Below are 21,309 nucleotides of genomic sequence, written 5' to 3' on the forward strand. Positions count from 1 at the left end.
GCCACACTGTGCCTCAGGGTAGACAGGCTCAGCCAGCTTCTGGAGCCTGTTTAAAATGACTCGACCAAAGACTTTCCCCACTATGCTGAGCAGGGAGGTTCCACGGTAGTTGTTGCAGTCACCGCAGTCACCCTTGTTCTTATAGAGGGTGATGATATTGGCATCGCGCATGTCCTGTGTACTGCTCCCTCGTCCCAGCACAGGCAAAGCAGTTCATACAGTGCTGAAAGTATAGCAGGCTTGGCACTCTTGATTATTTCAGGGGCAATGCCGTCCTTCCCAGGGGCTTTTCCGCTGGCTAGAGAATCAATGGCATCGCTGAGTTCCGATTATTTTGGCTGTACGTCCAGCTCATCCATGACTGGCAGAGACTGGGCTGCATTGAGGGCGGTCTCAGTGACATTTTCCCTGGAGTACAGTTCTAGGTTGTGCTCCACCCAGCGGTCCATTTGCTTGCGTTGGTCAGTGATCGTGTCCCCTGATTAAGATTTGAGGGGGGCGATCTTCTTGATGGTTGGCCCAAAAGCTCTCTTAATGCCATCATACGTTCCTCTGATGTTTCCGGTGTCTGAGGCCAGCTGAATATGACTGCATAGGTGTTGCCAGTAGTCATTTGCGCAGCGCTTCTGGCTGCTTTAAGTGCTACGGATGTTAACTCGCTGGGGGCTTTCTTGTAGTTCAGCAGTGCAATGCGTTTAGCGGCTATGACAGGTTCCAGCTCTTCAAAGCGAGATTGAAACCAGTCTGCATTCTGCTTCACACGTTTGCCATAGGTGGTCATAGCTGAGTCATAGATGGCTTCTCTGATGTGGGCCCACTTGGTCTCTGTATCCTCTGTAGGAGTGTTTTGAAGGGCTTTTTCAAGTGAATTTAGAAACTTATGTAACAGCTGTGGATAAGAAATTCTGCTCGTGTTGATGCGCGGGCGGCCCTTCTGCTTGGAGCGATGCAGCTTCTTTGGTTTGAGTCTAACTTTGCTGCACACCAGGGAGTGGTCGGTGTCGCAGTCCGCACTGTGGAAGCTGCGTGTGATTTGGACACTGTTTATCGAGGCTCGCCTCGTGACGATGAGGTCTAGCTGGTGCCAACGACGTGATCTTGGGTGCCTCCAAGAAACCTGGTGACAGAGTTTAGTATGAAAGAACGAGTTGGGTGATGCAGAGGTTATGATAGGTACACAACTCAAGCAGTCTCTGTCCATTCTCATTCATCCTTCCAATGCCATAGCGCCCAAGGCAGGAGGGCCGTGAGTCATGGTCGGCCCCAACACTGGCATTAAAGACCCCCAGCAGGAACAGATGTTCGGTATTGGGGATGCTACTAATGATATTATGGAGTTCCTCGTAGAACTGGCCTTTAGCTTCAGGTGGGGAGCAGAGTGTTGGAGCATAGATGCTGAGTAGGTGTACTAGACCAGAGGCGGTGAACAGTCGGATGGACAGTATGTGTTCCGAGCCATTTGAGGATGGCTCTATCATGCTGAGCATAGAGTTTCTGAGGGTGAAGCCCACTCGATGTTGTCTTGGTTCTTCAGGATCCCTGCCCTGCCAGAAGAAGGTGTAGTCATGCTCTCTTAGAGATCCGCTCGCAGGGAGGCGTGTCTCCTGAAGTGCTGCAATGTCCACATTGAGTCTGCTGAGCTCACTGTTAATGATGGCGGTCTTCTGAGAATCGTTGATTTGTGTAAGGTCTTCCGACAGGCCAGGACACATAGTTCTGACGTTCCAGCTTGCAAAACGAAGGGCTGGTACCTTCTTTCCTTTTTTTATCGTGCTGTTTGGTGCGGTGTTGCAGTCCACTTTTCAGGCAATGACCCTGAGCTCCAAGCACCCATTGAAGCAGGTGGACTGTGGCGGGACAGAACCTTACTGACCGGGGGCTGCCCAGTTTGAGGCAGGCAGTAGCTGTCCAGTGAGATGCGATGACCTCTCCCACCGACAAAGGCAACCTGTGGCGCCCAATCTCTACGCCAATTGAGCTGGACTTATAACCCGTAACTGCTGCCTTCCATGTTGTTTTGGTCGCTGTAAGGCGACTATGGAGTGACCTCTCCATGGTGCATGCCTGGGCAGATGTATGGAGGTTGTGAGTTGCCCAAGCATCAAAACCCCCCTCTCGGCCTTCCTGGTGGGGTCCAAAGGAGTGCAGAGCACGACGTTTGGCACCAGTATGGCTGCAGGAACTGCCGGAAACATGCCAAAGGTGACACATGACCGCCTTCGGGGTTCCACTCCGGATTTTCTGTTAGGGTTTACTCCCTTAGCCTTGGTCTGTCCCGAGATGCCCACAAGGCAGTGGGGTTTACGTTAAAGCACCATATAAATGCAAGTTGTAATAAAATAAAAGCAAAATACTGTTGATGCTGGAAATCTAGAATAAAAACAAGAAATGCTGGAAATACTCAGCAGGTCTGGCAACATCTGTGGAAAGAGATACAGAGTTAACGTTTCAGGTCAGTGTCCCTTCATCAGAAGTTGTTGATTCTACAGTTACTTACAACACAGGTTGGTATTAATTCATAGAGAGATTGTACACCAAGAAGGTAGAGCACAGCATTTGGATAAACTAAATCACAAGCATATATAACCTGAAGTTGAGGGAAACAAAAGAAAAACTATTTTTGAAAACCACATTGCCCCATTGTAAAATCTTGGCCTAATTTTCAATCTGTGATGCGCCTACATATACCAAACGAAAAGTTTGCTATGCCAAATCACTGCATTTCAGATTTGAGGGGAAAAACAGATTAGCACAAATAAAGATTTCAAGAAAACTAATGCAAAAAGTGTGAAAATTAATAATATCAGAGAAAACTTTTTTACCCATTGTCTATTCCATTTAGTCCCAGCTTCTTTCCAATATCTCCAACCATTACTCCTGGCACTGGAAGAAGAGTCTTCGGATCTCTGATCTAAATATATTTTGATTTACAAGGAAATCAAAATTAAAAAGAAAGACAGTGGATTAGAAATTAGCCTTTCACATCAGAGACTCAAGTTTAAACACAGGTTGAGGGACAGAAAGGCTCCTCTGGCTGCCAATTATAAATGCCCTACAATCTAATTAGTTTGGGCAAAGTCTATCCATGTTTCAATGGTGTGGGCTTATTATCCCTAATTTGTCAAAGTCACACATTAGTCACAGGATGGCTGACTGAGGAAATGAAAGACATTTCACACTTTTGCTCTGAGATTGTAGCTAAGGCACATTGTTGGGGCAAAGTTTTACTGAGTCTATCCATTCTATACCAGATTTAGAAATGCTGGATGCCAACACACTTGTTGCATGAAATGAAAAGTGTCCCATTCTCCAAGGCCAACGTACCTCATCAACACAAAAGAAGTAAAATGAAACTTTATTTTACCCACTCTAAACCATAATATACAAAATTAAATCTGGGTAAAAGTTATTTTGTCAAGAAATGTTTTTTTTAAACCAGCATTTCTATGAATCATTGCTCAAAACAGACAAACTGTTTCTTTTTTGCACAACCTAATCATCAATTCAGTCATCTAAATCAAACTAACAGAAACTGCATATGGAATGCACATTTTTAAAATAGTAATTAAACTGATAAAATGTACTACCGTTTACAGGTCAGCAGTAGATTTATCATATTTAGTATCCCAACCATTTAACTGGAGAACAGCAGGACTGAATTTATTTTTATTTATTTATTTAGAGATACAGCACTGAAACAGGCCCTTCGGCCCACCGAGTCTGTGCCGACCAACAACCATTTATACCAACCCTACTGTAATCCCATATTCCCTACCACCTACCTACACTAGGGGCAATTTACAACAGCCAGCCAATTTACCGATCACCTGCAAATCTTTGGCTGTGGGAAGAAACTGGAGCACCCGGCGAAAACCCACACGGTCACAGGGAGAACTTGCAAACTCCGCACAGGCAGTACCCAGAATCGAACCCGGGTTCCTGGAGCTGTGAGGCTGCGGTGCTAACCACTGCGCCACTGTGCCGCCCCAATTGATACAAATCTAATTAATATTGGGCTGCATTTTACTAGCTCGCCACTGAGCTTCCAAAATGGCGGTCCGCCCATTGTGATATTGATCGTGGCGGCTCATGTAAATGGCCGGGGCAGGCGCTCGATCCCCAATAACAGCATCCAGTGCCACTGCGCAGGCGCCATTTTTAAAAGGCTTAGAGCCCTAAAGGACAAGTTAATTTTTTAAAGAAAATGTTAATTTATAATTATTAAAACTAATTAAAAAGATCTTTCCAGCCCCTCTCCCACCACCCCCCCAATAGCCTTATATGTCATTCCTCCCCTCTCCGCACTCCCCCCCACCCCACCCCCAAATATTTACCTTCAGTACCTGACCTTCCCCCACACCCCCACCCCAAATTTCATAAACTTTTACCTTTACCCCTTCCCAGCATCCCCTCGACCAATCGGAATTGTTTAACCCCACTCTTCACCCACCATCACCACCCCCGTCCTGAAAACTTACCTGCTCTTCCTTCCCCACCAGTGTTCCTACATTCTTCAGTGGTCGGGGATCAGATAGCGCGGGAGTGCTGGCCACCGACCGTAATATGGGAGAGGGATGACTGGCGTGAAGAGGTAAGTAATTATTCATTAATTTTAATTAATGAACATATTGAAATGATGGTCCGATCGACGAGCGGCGCGCGGGTGGGGGGGGTGGTGGTCACCACAGAGCCTAGCTGCCACTGGTAATATGGGGCAGGACCTTCCCACCATTGAGGCCCTTGGCGGGCCTCTCCCTGGAGGCATTTTCTGGGCACCCCTGCCATGACCTGTGACGTCGGGGAGGGGGGGGTGGGAGGGTGGCAGTAAAGGTCAGCCTATTATGTTACCATGCAGTGTTGTAAAGTTGTTCAGAGTCCCTCATGCTGCTGAGTTCCCAGTCACAGCCATGCCATTGAGCAGAGGTGTCTGCCAACCCGTAAATGTGCCATTTATTCCTACTCTGGTTTCTGTCCATTAACCAATCCTTAATCCATGGGCGGCACAGTGGCGCAGTGGTTAGCACTGCAGCCTCACAGCTCCAGGGACCCGGGTTCGATTCCGGGTACTACCTGTGTGGAGTTTGCAAGTTCTCCCTGTGTCTGCGTGGGTTTTCTCCGGGTGCTCCGGTTTCCTCCCACAAGCCAAAAGACTTGCAGGTTGATAGGTAAATTGGCCATTATAAATTGTCACTAGTTTAGGTAGGTGGTAGGGAAATATAGGAACAGGTGGGGATGTTTGGTAGGAATATGGGATTAGTGTAGGATTAGTATAAATGGGTGGTTGATGGTCGGCACAGACTCGGTGGGCCGAAGGGCCTGTTTCAGTGCTGTATCTCTAATCTAATATACTACCCCCATCCCATTAGTCCTAATTTTGTGTAAAAACCTCATGTGGCAACCTATTTGTTTTTTTGGAAATACAAATACACTACATCCACTGGCTCCTCCTTATCCATTTTACTAGTTACATAAACACAATATAAACAACAGATTTGTTAAACACGATTTGACTTTCAAAAATCCTTGTTGACTATGCTTAATTATATTGAGTTTATAAGTGCCCTGTTATCAAATAATAGATCGTAGCATTTTGTCTACTACTGATGTTAGACTAACTGACTTATAGTGTCCCATTTTCTCTCTTCCGCCTTTCTTAAATAGTAAGGTTATGTTTGCTACCTTCCAATCCTTGGGAACTGTTCTAGAAGCTAGGAAATTCTGGAAGATCAGCCAATGCATCCACTATCTCTGCAGCTACCTTTTTTAAAACCCAAGGATGCGGTCATCAGGTCTAGGGGACTTGTCAATACTTAGTCCCATTATTTTCTCCAGTACTATTCCTTAACTTTTACTGATTGTTTTAAAGTTCCTCATTCTCGCTAGACCCTTGGCCCCCATTATTTCCAGAATGTTCATATCTTCTGCCTTGATGAACAATACAAAGTATTTGTTTAATATCTCTGCCATTTTCTTATTCCCGATTATAATTTCACTTGTCTCTGCCTCTAATGGGCCCAAATTTACTTTCATTAATCTCTTCCTATTTACATACCTATTAGAAAGCAAAAAAATCTGTTACACACAAGGAACTCCCGTAAGCTTCAGTAATAGTTTGTGGAAAATAACGTAATCTAGCAAATACTTCAATCAGTGTTTCTGTAGTTGCTCTGGATTAAGATTCATCCATTTATTTTTAACAATCTTTAAACAGCATTGATGCCATGCTTTAATAAATGCAGTTTGTACACCATGTATAAAAGCAATCACTAATCGGGGCTTCATTAAAAAAATGCCTTACCTGAACAATAAAAGAATGAAGCCCTTGACAGACTCCATCAAGGGTATAGAGTTGTGCAAATACTACAGCATGTGTGGCAGTTTTCCCCATATTTCCAACCCAGAACTTGGCTGCTTCAAAGTCAGGAGAATTGATGATAAATTCCTAATATTCCAGAAAAATTAAAAAGCCATCTGAAAAATTACTGATATTACTGGTTTTCAGATCCAAATATATTAGGAAATTCAATGCTGATTACTGTATATAATAGGTTACAAAAATAAATGTTACTTCTTCAGTACGGTATCTATCTTTTCACCATTAATGTTAGCTAGTTGATCTCTCGTGGTGTTGCACACAGGCCATCAAGACTAAATGGAGTTTTCAACTCACATGCAGTTGGAAGGTGGGAATGATTGGACCAAGGATGATGGAGGACTGGCAGGTGAAGCTCAGGAGATGAGGGATAGAAAACAGAGCTGTGGTGAATAGCTAATGTTTGGACTTGAGGGAGGTATACAGTGGTGCCCCCAAGGTTCAGCACTAGGACCACTGGTGTTTTTGATGTACATTAATGACTTGGACTTAGTATCTGAGGAGTTGCAAATTGTACTGAACACTGCACAATCAGCAGCAAACATCCCCACATCTGGCCTTATGTTGGCAGGAAGATCATTGATGAAGCAGCTAAAGATGGTTGGGCCTAGGACACTACCAGGAACTCTTGCAGTGCTGTCCTGGGGCTGAGATTATTGACCTCCAACAATCACAACCATCTTCCTTCGGGCTTGTATGACCCCCCACCCTCCCAACAACTTTCATTGACTTCAAATTTGCTAATTGGATAAATACTTGAAGCAGAAAAAGTTGTAGGGACATGGAGAAAGAGCAGGGAAGTGAGACTAACTGGATTGCTCTTCGAAAGAGCAGTTTCAGGCTTGATGGGCCGAATAGCCTCCTTCTGTGCTGGACTATTCTAATGAGATATATGAGACAGATATAGAGATAGAGGAGGGGGAAAAGATGAGTGAGGAGCAGAATAGAAGGAGGAATCAAAAGAATAACCAGAGGGGAAGGCAGGTGAAAGTAGAGGGAAGGAAAAGGGACAGGGAGAGAGGGGGCATGATGCTTCTCAGTTGGGGAAAGCTCAACATGAAGGAATCAGTACATAATCCCATTTCTAAATGGCTTCCACTGACTCCTGCTGGAAAATGCACATGTGGATATTATGCAAACACAAGATCTGATTTTGCTAGGGCACCCTCCAGTGTCGAATAACTTAACAACAGTCACCATCTAGGTTCGCATGCAAGAATGGTAACTTGGGCAAAGTAGATGACTGCCACTGTTAACTATACAAAGGTTAAGAGTCAACACCTTCTGGAGTGATGGGGAGAATGTTAGGTGGGGCTGTGGGGGACAGGAATAGATCTATCAATAGACTTTAACAGTGGCAGGTGAACACCATCAATGGGAAATAAAACAAGACTACTTATCCTGCCTTGGCAGACATTTCTTTGTTTAATACATTAACGTTGGTGTACAAAATTGACAGTACAATAATGATTTTTGTTATGAATTCACAAATGGTTTTCATTCCTGGATTCTTTATCAATACAAAATACCAACTTCACAAGCTGCATTTACTGATACCCGCTTCCTCAATTCTGTGTATTGTTGTTTAACCAGTAGCAATGACAGTAAACAAAATGCCAGGAGCAGACAAACAAAATACATTATGGGCCGGAATTTTACAGTGGATGGATGGGAGCCGGACTCAGACGTGAAAGTCGGTGGCGAACCCGCTTCCGCCTAGCCTGGGGATCCGTCCCAAGGCGGGACTTCCACCCACTTGAGGGAGGAGGTCCCGCCTCAATGAGTAGCCGGCCAATCAGCGGGTCGGCAGCTCTTAGTCCCAATAGCGCAACCGGGAGCTGTGGTCACTGCTAGGACTGCAGCCCAGCCGACGCCATGGATTGAGGAGGGAAGGTAAGTAGGGGCTTGCCTTACCACGGGGAATCTGTCCTTCCCCGGTGAGGCTGGACTGGTCGTTTGTGGGGGGGGGGGGGGGGGTGGGGGTGTGGTCGGGAGGTGGGTCGCCCCTAAATTGGGCACGGGTAAAATACCCGTGGAGGCAGGCGAGTGCCCTTAAGTGGGCACTTAAGGGTCTTGATTGGCCTCGGGCAGGCGAGCAGTTTCCTACCACCCCCCCCCCCCCTCAACCCCCGCCTGACCGCCGTAAACTTGTCCAGAGGCGGAAGCGGGACGGGTAGGCCTCCCGGAGCCTGCTGCTCAATTTTACACCGCCCCCACGCCACCATTCAACCTGCTGGGGCGACGTAAAATTCCAGCCCATGAATTCTGAATAGTCAGTACACAGAAGTCAGGCAATGGTGCATCATTGACTTCCAGTTAGATGAAGTTTGAAGCTGCATTTGGGGTACATTTACAGACAAAAATATCTAGAACGTAAAATATTTAACACATTCTCAAATGGGTCCCAAAAAGATTACACAAGAACATGCTGGCGATGCAAAAGTCTTTTCCCAACTAACGCTCAGTAAACCAGCTGAAATTTATGCATTCTACAATTGTTCAGCTGGACCCAAAACAACATTAAAAAAGACAGGTTTTTTTGTATTGTTATGCTTATAATTAGGTTGGTCACTTCAAATAATTAGCAGATCATTTCTATTTCACTCGGTGATTAAAATCCAACTTCTTCACTTTTAGATTTTTCTTTTACTTTTACATACCTTTTGTGATTCTTAGCTATTTGCTGTGGAAGGGGTTTTTGTTTAATTTATATTATGTTGTTGTTCTAAAATTAAATTTACTTCACAAAGGAATAATTCCCAGAGACACAAGCTATATTGAAAGTTATTTAGGTCAAATCAGTTGGATTATTATTTACCTATTTCTGTAACCTATTTCATGCTCTTCTCACTCCTCAAACTGTGCCAAGCACTTTAAAGCCAATTTCACTAAGAAAAATCAGCACTTGTGAATGTAATAAGACCGGAGTAAATTTGCTGAGTTCCCATTAATTGCTGCTTAAAAAGCAGTTAAGCAAAACACTTATCAACTGTGGGCTCAAGTATTAGACCTATTTACTAGAGAGAGAATTTTTATTTTTCTTTTGAAAGGAGACTGGGCAAAAAATTGCAGCCTATAGAAAATAATATACAATTAACTGTGCCAACCCTATTGCAGAGAGCAATTAAAACCAAGAGTTAGAATATAATGCATATGTCAAAGTATCAATAATCTACAAAGCAAGGCTTTTGAACAACTGATTTTTAATATTCAAATACTAGAAAAACTTAAACAGATTCCTTGAGAGAGACTGATTCAGTAAAACACACTGTACTGTTTGTGGTGTACTTTAAATTATTTACCACCTTGGCACAATCTTAAGACCAATTGCATTTCATTTTTGCTTATATTCCACGTTATTAATGAAATTGACAAACAGCGATGGTCTTAAGAGGGAGTATTGTGAAACTTATTACAAGCTTCCAATCAGATTTACTACAATTAATGACAACTTTTTGTGTACTTGTCATTTTATGATAGACAAATAGTAGTGAGACCAACTGTTTTGACATAATCAACCCCCATGGTCCTGCAGGTTTGGTCAAGTAACATTTGCCTATGTTTGCAAATGCTATTGCATTAACTTACTTGAGTATTTCAATATGCTAGCATTCCTAAGATAATTGTGCCATAATGCACTAGATTTAAAAAACTAAAATGGACAATTTGGACAGAAATGGAACTCCAATAGGATGCATTGCTTTTTGGATAGGAGGGTTAAGGGTGAAAATCAGGAGTCAGAGAAAAAAAAATTATCGGAGGGTCTGCATGATGACATTGATTATTGGAGCTGTCATGTGCTTTGATGGGAGGTTGATTTGCAACTGTTATTTCTCACACACTTGAGTTCTCAATCTCAGCTGTGTTGTTAGGCATTAGCAACTGGTGAGTGGAGGCCTGGTACGTTCTCAAGTAAATGATGGGGAATTTCACAGAGTCATCCTAGCCCACTCTCATCTACACCCCAGCAGTCTCAGCCTATCCTGCATGGCACAGGAAGGCTTCAGACAAGAAAATGTGGAAGGAAATTTACACCAAAACATGTTTTCACCAGGTTTAATTCATTCAAGTTGGGGAGATAGTCGCGTAGTGGTAACATCACTCAACTAGTAATCTGAGGCCCAGTTTAATCCCTGGGGACACAGGTTCAAATCCCACTATGGCATTTGGTAGAATTTAAATTTAATTAATTAATACAAATGTGGAATTGAAAGCTAGTCTCAGTAATGGTGCCATATCGATTGTTGCAAAAACCCATCTGGTTCACTAATGCCTTTTAGGGAAGGAAATCTGCCATCCTTACCTGGTCCGGCCTACATGTGACTCTAGACCCACAGCAATGCAGTTGACTCTTAATTGCCCTCTGAAATGGCCTAGCAAGCCACTCAGTTGTCAAGGGCAATTAGGAATAGGCAACAAGTGCTGGCCTTGCCAGCGACACCCACATCCCATGAAAGAATAAAAGAAAAAGCCCAAGGAAGACACAACTATTTCTTGCGATCTAAAAGAGATAGACTAAGTTATCTTTGGCTTCGCTTTAGCAGAATAGTCCATTATGCATTAATAGTATACCGCACTTGTCCAATGCAAAGCATCCCCTGATCTACAGTGAGCTACACCATAGGAGATATGCTAATAATTGGGCGAAAATGAGATTATTCAAAAGATACAATGTAGACGTGCATTAAAATATTATTTCTGCTCCCAAATAGACAGCAAATCAGAACAGTGGAAAAAAAAAATCAAGCCTGCAGGCAGTCAATTATTTTTATATAAATGCAGGATACAAACCTTGGTTCTGGAATCATATTTTGCTGTTGTTCTCATAGCCCTGGCATTGCTTCCATGGCTCAACTCAGTCAAAGCAAAACATCCGAAGATCTAAATTAAGAAATAAATGTACTAAGACCGTATAAAGAAGCGAGCAAAAAATATTTTCAAAAAATGCACCAAAAAAAGGATTTAAAGGAACCACATATTTTTCATAATATAAATAAGGGAGTAACAAAAATAAAGTGAGATTAATGGGAGAGAGAAAAAAGACAGGAAAACACGAAAAGTACAGGGATAAAGAGTGAGACTGCAAGAGTTATCTTATGTCACCAGACATTGCTACAGAGACAGGTATACTGCACACTGCGAGCACAGCATTTTGCATTCTACATTTGTTGACATTTCTGATGCTGTGTACAACAAAGTATTTACTGCGCTAACATGGTTTCTTTTATGGGTACTTTGGAAATTTAGATCTGTAAGCCATTAGGTGGAAAAATAAGCTGTGAGGGGGACACAGAGGCTGCAAAGTGTAATAGACCTGTTAAGTGGCTGGCAAGGCGGCGGCAAATAGAATATAATGTGGCTAGGTTTGAAATTATCCATCCTGGTATGAAGAATGAGAAAGCAAAATATATAATATTTTAAAAAGGAGAGAGACTGGTAAACGTTGACACTCAGAGGGATTTGGTTCTTCTTGTACATGAATCACAGTAAGTTAATTGACATGCATGTACAACAAGCAATCAGGAAGGCAAATGATATGTTGGCCTTTATTCCATGGGGGTTGAAATACAAGAGTAATGAAGTTTTGTTGCAATTGTATAGGGCTTTAGCAAGACCACAAATGGAGTACTGTGCACAGTTTTGGTTTCCTTACCTAAGGAAGGATATGATTGTCTCAGAGAGGTGCAACAAGGGTTCACTACGATGATTCCTGGGATGAGAGTGCTGTTCTATGAGGAGAGATGGAGTAGAATGGGCCTATATTCTCTGAAGTTAAGAAGAATGAGAGGTGATCCATTGAAATGTACAAGATTCTGAGCAGGCTAGACACTGACAGGCTGTTTCTACTGGCTGGAGAGTTTGGAACTAAGGGATCGCAGACTCAAGATAAGGGGGGTCAGCCATTTAGGACTGAAATGAGGAGAAATTTATTCTCGAGTCTTTGGAATTCTCTGCTTCGGGGGCTATGGATGCTAAATCATTGAGTATATTCAAGAGTGAGATCAACAGACTTTTAGTCACTAGGGGTTCTTTAAATAATATATTGCATTCCAAACACAAAAAAGCAACCACTGACTTACATAAATTTAAAAAAAAACTTACCTCCATATCGAGCATTTTCTGTACAAACTGATGATGCCTACTAGATCCGGAACTGATAACAGAACCTCCAAATATCTGAAATTGACACAAATACAGGCCAAATTCTGATGAATGCAGTTTTCACTGATCAGAACAAATTATTCATATAGATTCTTTTTGTTTTATCTAGTTGATGGATGAAATGATATGAACTAGTTTCAAACTATCAAAATGTCAGAACTATTCTGCTAGTGTGATCAACATCTAAAAGAAAATTCAAATTTAGCTACTTTGCATTAACACTGCAATGTATAACAGGAGGGATCTCCAATCATACCATCTCCATTATGACATAGCTGTTCTCATAACTACATTGCGCTTCCTTCTCTTCATCCATTTACCAATACAATTCTTAGCTTTGATACCCATTGACTTATTTTGCAACTCTGGTACTATATTTCCCTATAAAAAAGTGACCAGATTTAAAAGTACTGCATTGCCCATAAAGTGATTTAGAGCATCCTCAGGACATGAACAGTTACGATATAAATGTAAATGATTTCTTTTTGAGAAGATGTCCTTTTGTAAGTCATGACACACTAGGAAAATACTTATATTTAAAAACCACATTTTGTGTCATCAGGGTGTCTCAAAAGCCAATGAATTGCTTTTGAAGTATAGTCAATGTTGCCTCAAAAGTGTAGACAGTCCATCTACTGAAGATTGGAAAATCACACCTAACGGCACATGCAAAATACACGACAATCAGTTTGCATGTTGAGAGGTACATGTTGTACAATATTGTTATCCAAAGGATGTACAAGTAAATACAAGTACAAATAGTGTAAGTCTACTCCAGAATGTGTGATTTGCTTATAGAAGTGATTAAAGCCATTGAAACAGAGAAGGCATCCACAGCAATCCCAAATAAGTAAAAATTTCATATTGTATATTTGGGTTCCAGGGCTACATTCTAATGAAAAGTCATAACATTTTAATTTTTTCCCCTTCTTCACCAGTCTAACGAGGACAGACTTGATAATACCTGGTGCACAACTGGCTTAGCCAATCATCAAATCTAGCTGGACCATAGCAAGCATTAATCAAGTTCACTCTCTTCCTCCAAAACCATCCATTACTCCAGGATCATCCTGGAGAGCAAAGGTGATCCTCAGTTGCTTTTCTCCAATATTAACCATCTCCTTAAATCCCTTTCCTTTGCCATGTTCCTCCTCATTTCTAAAAACAAGTAGGTGTGGCTCATGGACTTCTCAGTCACTAAGATTGAGAGCATCCATTCAGCTGCCTCCCTCTCTCTTGTCTATCAAACCAAACATGACTCTATTCTACTCCTACCCTTTCCCTGAACCCAAATTTCTCTCTCTCAGTATAGCTGCTCTCCCATCTTTCCTCATGACATCTATAAGCTCATCTCATCCATGAGACCACCTCCTTCTCCCCTTAACTTGTACCCATTAAACTGATACAAAACTTCCTTTCCTGACACCTATGCTAGTTGATACTGTAAATGTTGCCTTTCCTTTGGGTACTCCTTCCCTTTAAAACTGCTGTCATCAACCCTCCTGCCCCTCTAAGTATCCAACCTTGACCTGTTTGTCTTTAATCTCGTTTAATATGTTGTCACACCTCAATTCCATGCCCAACTTTCCTGCAACTCCCTGTTTGGGCAGATCAGGCTCTGACCCTGCTGCAGTACTGAAACAGCGCTGACCAAAGTAACAGATGACATTCTCACTAACTGTGACCTTGATGCATTATTCCTCCCCGACCTCTCTGCAATCTTTGACACAGTTGTAGGGGTAATAGTGGAAAATGACTTATGACTAAACAGGAGCAGAAAGCATCATGGGGTAAGTAAAGAAGGTACAGCAAGGATGAGAGTGACCAGTGACTAAAAAGGTCTGTAAATTCGTGGCCGAAGACAAAGGAATCATGTAATTATAGCACTGTTAATGATCTACAATGATGTAAATGCTTCCAGGCCACTTGAAACGTGTAGAACATTAGTTTCCCCTTTGTTTACCTTTGATTACAGTCAAGACAGCGAAGTTTGTATAAAAATCACCAAAGTGACCTCAGCATTCCGACATGTCAGCATTTAGTACAGTTAGTACATCATGTAACTATGAAGGATGAAGCAAATCTCAACACCAGAACTGTTAATTTCAATTTTTTTTTTTAAAGCCCGCTGGAAAAGCATGAAGCTGCCCCAAAGGTCAGATGCAGCAGTTCCTACTTGCAGCATCTGTCAGTGAAACTGACAGTTCCAATTTTTTTTTTAAAAGCCAGTCCTTTGGGTCTGAAGGTCAGAAGCTGCAGGGGTGTCCAATTTTCTCGCGTGAGGGGCCACACTACAATTTTTCTCTTACATGGTGAGGGGGGGGGGGGGGGTCCAGTAAGCAAATTTCAGAAAGATAAAAGCATTAGAATTTTATTTTACTATTATTCAAAACAACAAAAAATGCATTTTTGTGAACAAGGTTTAAATGAGAAGACTATTTTATTAACTTACTTTCTCGTCACTATGTTGAACACTGATTTAGTGAGATACCAGGCATTGATTACTTAGGCAAACAAAAACAATGTATGCCTGCGACTTGATATAGTGAGCAGAGTATTCTGGATAGATGTCCATCTGCCAGGAGTGATATTGATTGCTCTCTCCCCTTCTCTTTGTGTCTCTCTCTCTTCCTCCTCTCTCCCTGTCTCTGTCAGTCTGTGTGTCCCCCTCTTCCCCTCTCTATGTGTCTCTCTCCGGTCCCTAGGCTGGTGCTGGTTTAAAGGGCTGCCTGACTCTGTGCGCATTTTCCCTCAGCATCGCTCTGCACCGTGCTTCTGGCTGTGTGCTGGTCTGCTTCCTGCTCTCCTTTTGGCTGCTCTCTCTCTCTCCCCCACAGCAACTATTCCCGTTCACTCACTAAACCGTGCAAAAACAGCAAGGGCAGCCGATCCCAGTGCACCTGCACGCGAACCGCCAATCAGCGCTCACCCTGCCCAGGCAGCCCATTATCAGTCAGACAGTGGCCAATCACAGACAGGACTGGACTGAAGTTTTGGGTGTCAGAAAAAGCCAATGGTGGATTTCCAAAACCTGAATGTCGGAAATCCTCAATTTGGCGGAAATTTCTCATCCCTGCATGCGTCTAAAGCATCTTTTCAGAATAAGCAGCCTGAGCAATAGAAGACAACTTGTGCACAATTACCTATATTCCTGTAGTCAACAGACCCTGAGATAATTATATCACATGACTTCAGGAGTCTTTAATTTAAAATATTTATGAGAGGTTAGCATGGTGGGAACAGAGAGATCTTGAAGAGGTAAAATGCCTACTGTATAAAAGCAGTGGACAAACCAGTTTCTACCATTTGTCAGACAAATGGAATAGCACATGGCACTGTGGTTACATCTTAACCTGTGACAAAAGCAGATGTGTTACGGGGTAGTGATCTGGTGTGTGCACCTTGGACTGAGGACACTGGAGCTCAATCTTGGGGCAACCAAGATTCCATCCAGCAGACTGATTTATGCAAGCATATGGACACGTGGAATTTTCATGCTTACTATGATTGAAGTTGTGGGAGAGTGTCAAGCCCAGACTGGGAGATGTCTAACTCACAGGAGTACAGCTCACAGTAGTGTTCAGCCCAGCGGGACATATGCTTACTTCTGTCGATGAGTACTTCATCTGCCGACTTCAGGGGAGCAACTTTGGTGATAGCAGGGCCAAGCACCCTCTTGATCCCTTCATACATAGTGCATAGATTTCCTTTGTCACATGCAGTTTGGATTTCTTGACATAAGCTGATTCAGTGTTGTTTGCAGTCATCGCCTTCTCCTTTGCATGGCTGTCTTGGCTACTTTCAGGTCATGCAGTGTCTTAACTGTTGGGTTTATGTTGTGCATCATGTAGATGTTGTTTTTTGCATCAACGACATATCGTCTCAGTTGAGGAGGTCTCAAACCAGTCCTGTTGTGGGTTCCGCCTTTCCCAAATGATGCTTCTGCTGCTTCATAGATGATTGAAGTCACGAAGCTCATCGATGCCAGCGCCAGTGCTTCCAGTGCTTTGGTGGGTAGCAAGCATTCTAGCAACAGTGTGAACTGCTGGTATTTGGCATCATTGCTTATGCAAGGCATGTTGATGCATGGCAGGCAGTTGTGTTTGGAGCTGTGGAACTTTCAGGGGTGCGCCTTCACTCTGCTGCTAAGAGAGTGATTGGTGTCGCAATCTGTGCTATGGTAGGTGCGGGTGTGAAGAACACTGGGTAGATCGGACCTCCTTGTGATGATTCGGTGCCAACATCCAGACCTTGCATGATGCCATGATACATTGCGGTGACGTCTGTCCTGGAAGAAGGTATTGGTTTTGCAGAGTTCATTCAGGGCACAAAGCTCAAGAAGGCATTGTCCATTATTGTTGATCTTGCCCACCCCACGATGACTGAGGTACATTGGCCATGAATCACTATCTGCCTCAACATGTGCATTGAAGTCACCCAGGATGAAAAACCTCTTGCCATTTGGGATGTTCCTCAAAGTGTCACCTAGGAAGTCATAAAAATGCTCTGTATCCGAGATGCTGGCATTCAGAGTTGGTGTGTAGATGCATATGATGTTGACCGCGTTCTTAGCACCTTGCTGTATGACTGTGAAACATGGGCAACTTAAAGCTACCAGGAAAAGCAGCTCAATAATTTCCATCTTCGCTGTCTGTGGCACATTATGGGTATATCCTGACAGGACAAAATCACAAATGTGCCAGTCTTCTCCAAGTGTGTTGGCACTAATCAAATAGCGGCGGTTTCAGTGGATTGGACACGACCGCAGGATGGAAGATGGTTGCATATCGAAAAACCTTCTGTGTGGTGAGGTAGCCGGGACCAACCAGTGGGGGGCCCAAAGCTTTGTTTCAAGGATGCTTGCAGCATGACATGAAGGCCCTAAATGTCAACTATTGCACCTGTGAGTCACTAGCTGGCAAGAGGGAAGTGGTGACACACCCAATGGACTGGTGTGTACAACGACGTCAACCAGTTGCTACAACAGCTCGGCAACAGGCACCAACGTCAAAAACAACAACTCACAGCATCACTTGGCAGCTTCATGTTGTTACAACCGAATTGTTAATTCAGTCTCACTTCTCCACAGGTCACAGCATATCAATAAATTTTCCCACTTACCGAAACAGCCAATTAGATACTCTATTTGTCCCCAGAATAAAGCACACCAACCAGGTTTCTTTAATAAACATCAAAATTATACGTTTATTATAAAACCAAGTCTTAACCAATAATGAAGTAAATATATGGGCGGCACAGTGGCGCAGTGGTTAGCACCGCAGCCTCACAGCTCCAGGGACCCGGGTTCGATTCTGGGTACTGCCTGTGCGGAGTTTGCAAGTTCTCCCTGTGTCTGCGTGGGTTTCCTCCGGGTGCTCCGGTTTCCTCCCACATGCCAAAGACTTGCAGGTTGATAGGTTAATTGGCCATTATAAATTGCCCCTAGTATAGGTAGGTGGTAGGGAAATATATAGGGACAGGTGGGGATGTGATAGGGATATGGGATTAGTGTAGGATTAGTATAAATGGGTGGTTGATGGTCGGCACAGACTCGGTGGGCCGAAGGGCCTGTTTCAGTGCTGTATCTCTAAACTAAACATATATGTGAATCGAAATATTAAAGCCCTATATTATTATCCTAGCCCTCACACACACACACCAAAAAAAAGTTAACCAGGAAAAAAAGGGATTTTTGTTTACAGTTGTTTCAAAGGAACAAATAACTTATACTGAAGCAAAGAGACGAAGTCCTTTGGTTTGGTGAGGCATCCCAAAGTCTAATAGTTGGATGCCACTTGAAGCCTTTCCAGGCTACGTTGATGAACAGTCTGTTTTGGGCAGGCAAAGAAATTCAACTGTAGAAGCTTCACATAGGTCTTCCATCAGGTGTGCTGCAACAGGTGTCAGTTCTCACACACATTCGATGCAAAAGTCCTTTTTAAAGATGCAAGGTTTCTGCAAGCATTCAGGGTTTCTTAAAAATGCAGGAGGCAACAGTACAACTTCATACAAGCTTTTGCTTTTCAAGAGCGGGATTCTTTAAAGAGAAATAATATGTTATCTGTTTTTTCTTCTGAACTCCTGGCAGGTCCATATGCAAATTCTAACTGCCTGCTTTCAGTCCAAAAAGCAGCATCTTTTAACAGTCCAAAGTGAAACTAAACTTTCCAAGCAAGTCCCATGGCAATCATAAATTCTTTCCTGTCACAACAAAGGGCAGCTCTTAGGTCAAAGCCCCCTGCTATGTTTACTGGAAATCACATGCTTTCTAGAAAAACTTGTTTTACCGGTCAACCTTTTTTAAAAAAAAACATCCAAAAGATCAGCCTCTTCAGTTTTAAAAATACAGATCCCAAGTTTTAACAAAAAATATACGGAAATTTCGCAACAACGTGCAGCACTTGTGGCAGAACCTATGACTCAAAGATTGGCCTTCAGAGCTATCAGTAAAGGTGCACCAAGTGAGGACATCCCACCTAAATAGATTGTTTGCTGCGTGTCCATCATCCTTTGTAGATGGAAGAATGCCAACCCCACTGTGATTGACAAAGCAATATAAAATTAGACTGAAGCTAAAATCTTGCATTTTTTAATAAAGTATTAAAGTTAGTAAAACTAGACTTCCGACCTATTAGTTGGTCAGATAAGGTGGAATAGGTATTTTCTTACGACAGATAAACCCACTATCCTCCAATTCTTCAGGTCTGCGGGACTGCCCTGGTTTGGTTCCACTCTTAATAATTCAATAATAGCCAGAGCATCTCCAGCTATGGCTTCTCCTCACTCCTACACTGTTACCTCTGGAACCCCCCCCCCCACCCCCCCAAGGATCTAACATTGGCTTTTTCTTCATCTGCATGCTTCCACTTGACATCATCCATAGACATTGAATCAGCTTCCACCTATATGCTAGCGACACACAGATGTACTTCTCCACTACTTCTCTCAACTCCTTTGTTGCCTCTGCTGTCAGACTGCTTGTCCAACATCCAGTCTTGGATGAGCTGTAATTTTCTCCATTTAAACATCAGGAAGATCAAAGGCATCATCTTCAGCCCACCCACTATAAACTCTGTACCTTTTCATCCCCCTCTTCAGCTATCGTCTCAAGTGAACCAGACTTCTCACAATCTCAACATCCTATCTGACACCAAGCTCAGTTTCTGACCCCTTATCCTCTCCCTCACAAAGACCACCTACTTTGTCCTCCATAACATTGCTCGCTTCCGCTCCTACTCTAGTCCTTCCATTGCTGAAGCCCTCATTCATGCCTTTTCCACCTCTATACTTAATCTGGCTCAAAGGCTGCACAGACTTGTATTTTATTCTCAAATGTACACTGCAGTTGGATAGAAATATGAATTATTGCAATGCACTTACCTGTTTATTTAGTGAATACACACTAGCTAGTGACCAGTCATACATGCCTAAACATTGAGAAACTGCTATAGACTTTAGAGGACTTTGCACAGTTTCTGCCAATGTCAAGAAGTCATACTCAAACAGTCGTTTACAGCGAAGGAAAGTCAGTTCACGATGTTTCTCCAAGGACAGATCTTGTCCAGGTTGACGAGCAAAAACTGGATCATTTTCCAGAGCTCTAAATACATGTTTCTATTCAAAGAGAAAAAAATTATCTTACTTTTACAATAGCTCAAATACCACACATACACAAAATTACTGTCAATTTTGAGCTTCAGACTGCCAATAAAATAATTGAAAAGAACTGACAAGATAATTGTTAGAAATTGAATGTCAGCTGAAATTTATCAAATTAAAAGTTTTTTTTAAAAAAGCATCGACTCATATACCAACTTGAATACCTCTGCAAAATCATCAGTTTTAAACCAGGTTTGATGATAAAAGCAGTGCAAAAGAATACTTGCGTTAAATGTGGTGTACAACAATTTTCAGAGGGAGCATTTCCCGCTGATTTTAGCTTAAAAACAAAACAAGAATGGAAAAAAATTGATGAGGGTGGAAGTGGGGGAGGAAAGTATAGTTTTGGGTCTTTCAAATTTCTGGGCCATTAACTTAAAAAGAAGAAATTGCACTGGGGTACGGGAGAGGTAAGAGATGGGTGCTTCTTTGCCACCCTCATTACTTTTCTCCAGACATTGGCGATGATTTTGGGAGGGGTGGTATTTCTGGCATTCTCCAGGAATTCTGCCTACAGTGCCAAATATCCAGTAGACCATATGTAAACTGAGAATAGTGTTATGAAAGTGCTTCTATTATTAACATTTTTTTGAGGACTCGTATTTTAGAATTATGGACATTGGTTCATTCAGAAAACTGAAAAGATTCCATGGATTTTTTTTTTAAACAAGGGTCACTGGGAGGTCTTGTCTGGAAACAAACCTTCACTGGATGTCACATGCCTTACGCTCAATAAACAAAAGAAACCTTGGGTACTTGGGAGATATGTTTACAGAGAAATGTGGCATGTCAAGATTTATGGCAGCCATTGTTTTGGTTCAGTTGGGGTGTGGACTGTTTTGAAGGCAGTTGGGCTTGTAGCTACTGGCTGAAAGAAAAACCCACTTCCTCTTTCTCTACCCCTTTGGAAAAAACCCTGCAAATCCAAAGTGTGAGTGCTAAAACCCCCGATGCTGCATTTCTCCTGGGAAGCTCCTGGAAGACCTGCCAGATTAATTCTCAATGCCACTTGAAAAGAACTGCTCTAGAAAAGATCCCAGTGACCCATCTACATGTACTCAGACGCCAGACTGTATGCCATTTTTGGGAAACAACATATCTCATCCTTTTTCTTC

General features: G+C 42.7%; 1 protein-coding gene across 3 annotated transcripts in view; it reads right to left on the reverse strand.

Moving 5' to 3' along the window:
• acox3 (acyl-CoA oxidase 3, pristanoyl) overlaps positions 1 to 21,309 on the reverse strand; it is a 192,686-nt gene that overhangs the window by 145,484 nt on the left and 25,893 nt on the right. For all 3 annotated transcript variants that reach the window (XM_068039930.1, XM_068039922.1, XM_068039915.1), the window contains 5 exons: positions 19,916 to 20,149; positions 12,476 to 12,550; positions 11,165 to 11,254; positions 6,299 to 6,442; positions 2,823 to 2,911 (listed from right to left, as the gene is read on the reverse strand). In XM_068039930.1, coding sequence (XP_067896031.1) covers positions 2,823 to 2,911; positions 6,299 to 6,442; positions 11,165 to 11,254; positions 12,476 to 12,550; positions 19,916 to 20,149 — 632 coding nt within the window. The remainder of the gene's footprint in view (positions 1 to 2,822; positions 2,912 to 6,298; positions 6,443 to 11,164; positions 11,255 to 12,475; positions 12,551 to 19,915; positions 20,150 to 21,309) is intronic.

The sequence above is a fragment of the Heterodontus francisci genome, chromosome 1, assembly GCF_036365525.1.
Source record: "Heterodontus francisci isolate sHetFra1 chromosome 1, sHetFra1.hap1, whole genome shotgun sequence".
Classification (NCBI taxonomy): Eukaryota; Metazoa; Chordata; class Chondrichthyes; order Heterodontiformes; family Heterodontidae; genus Heterodontus; species Heterodontus francisci.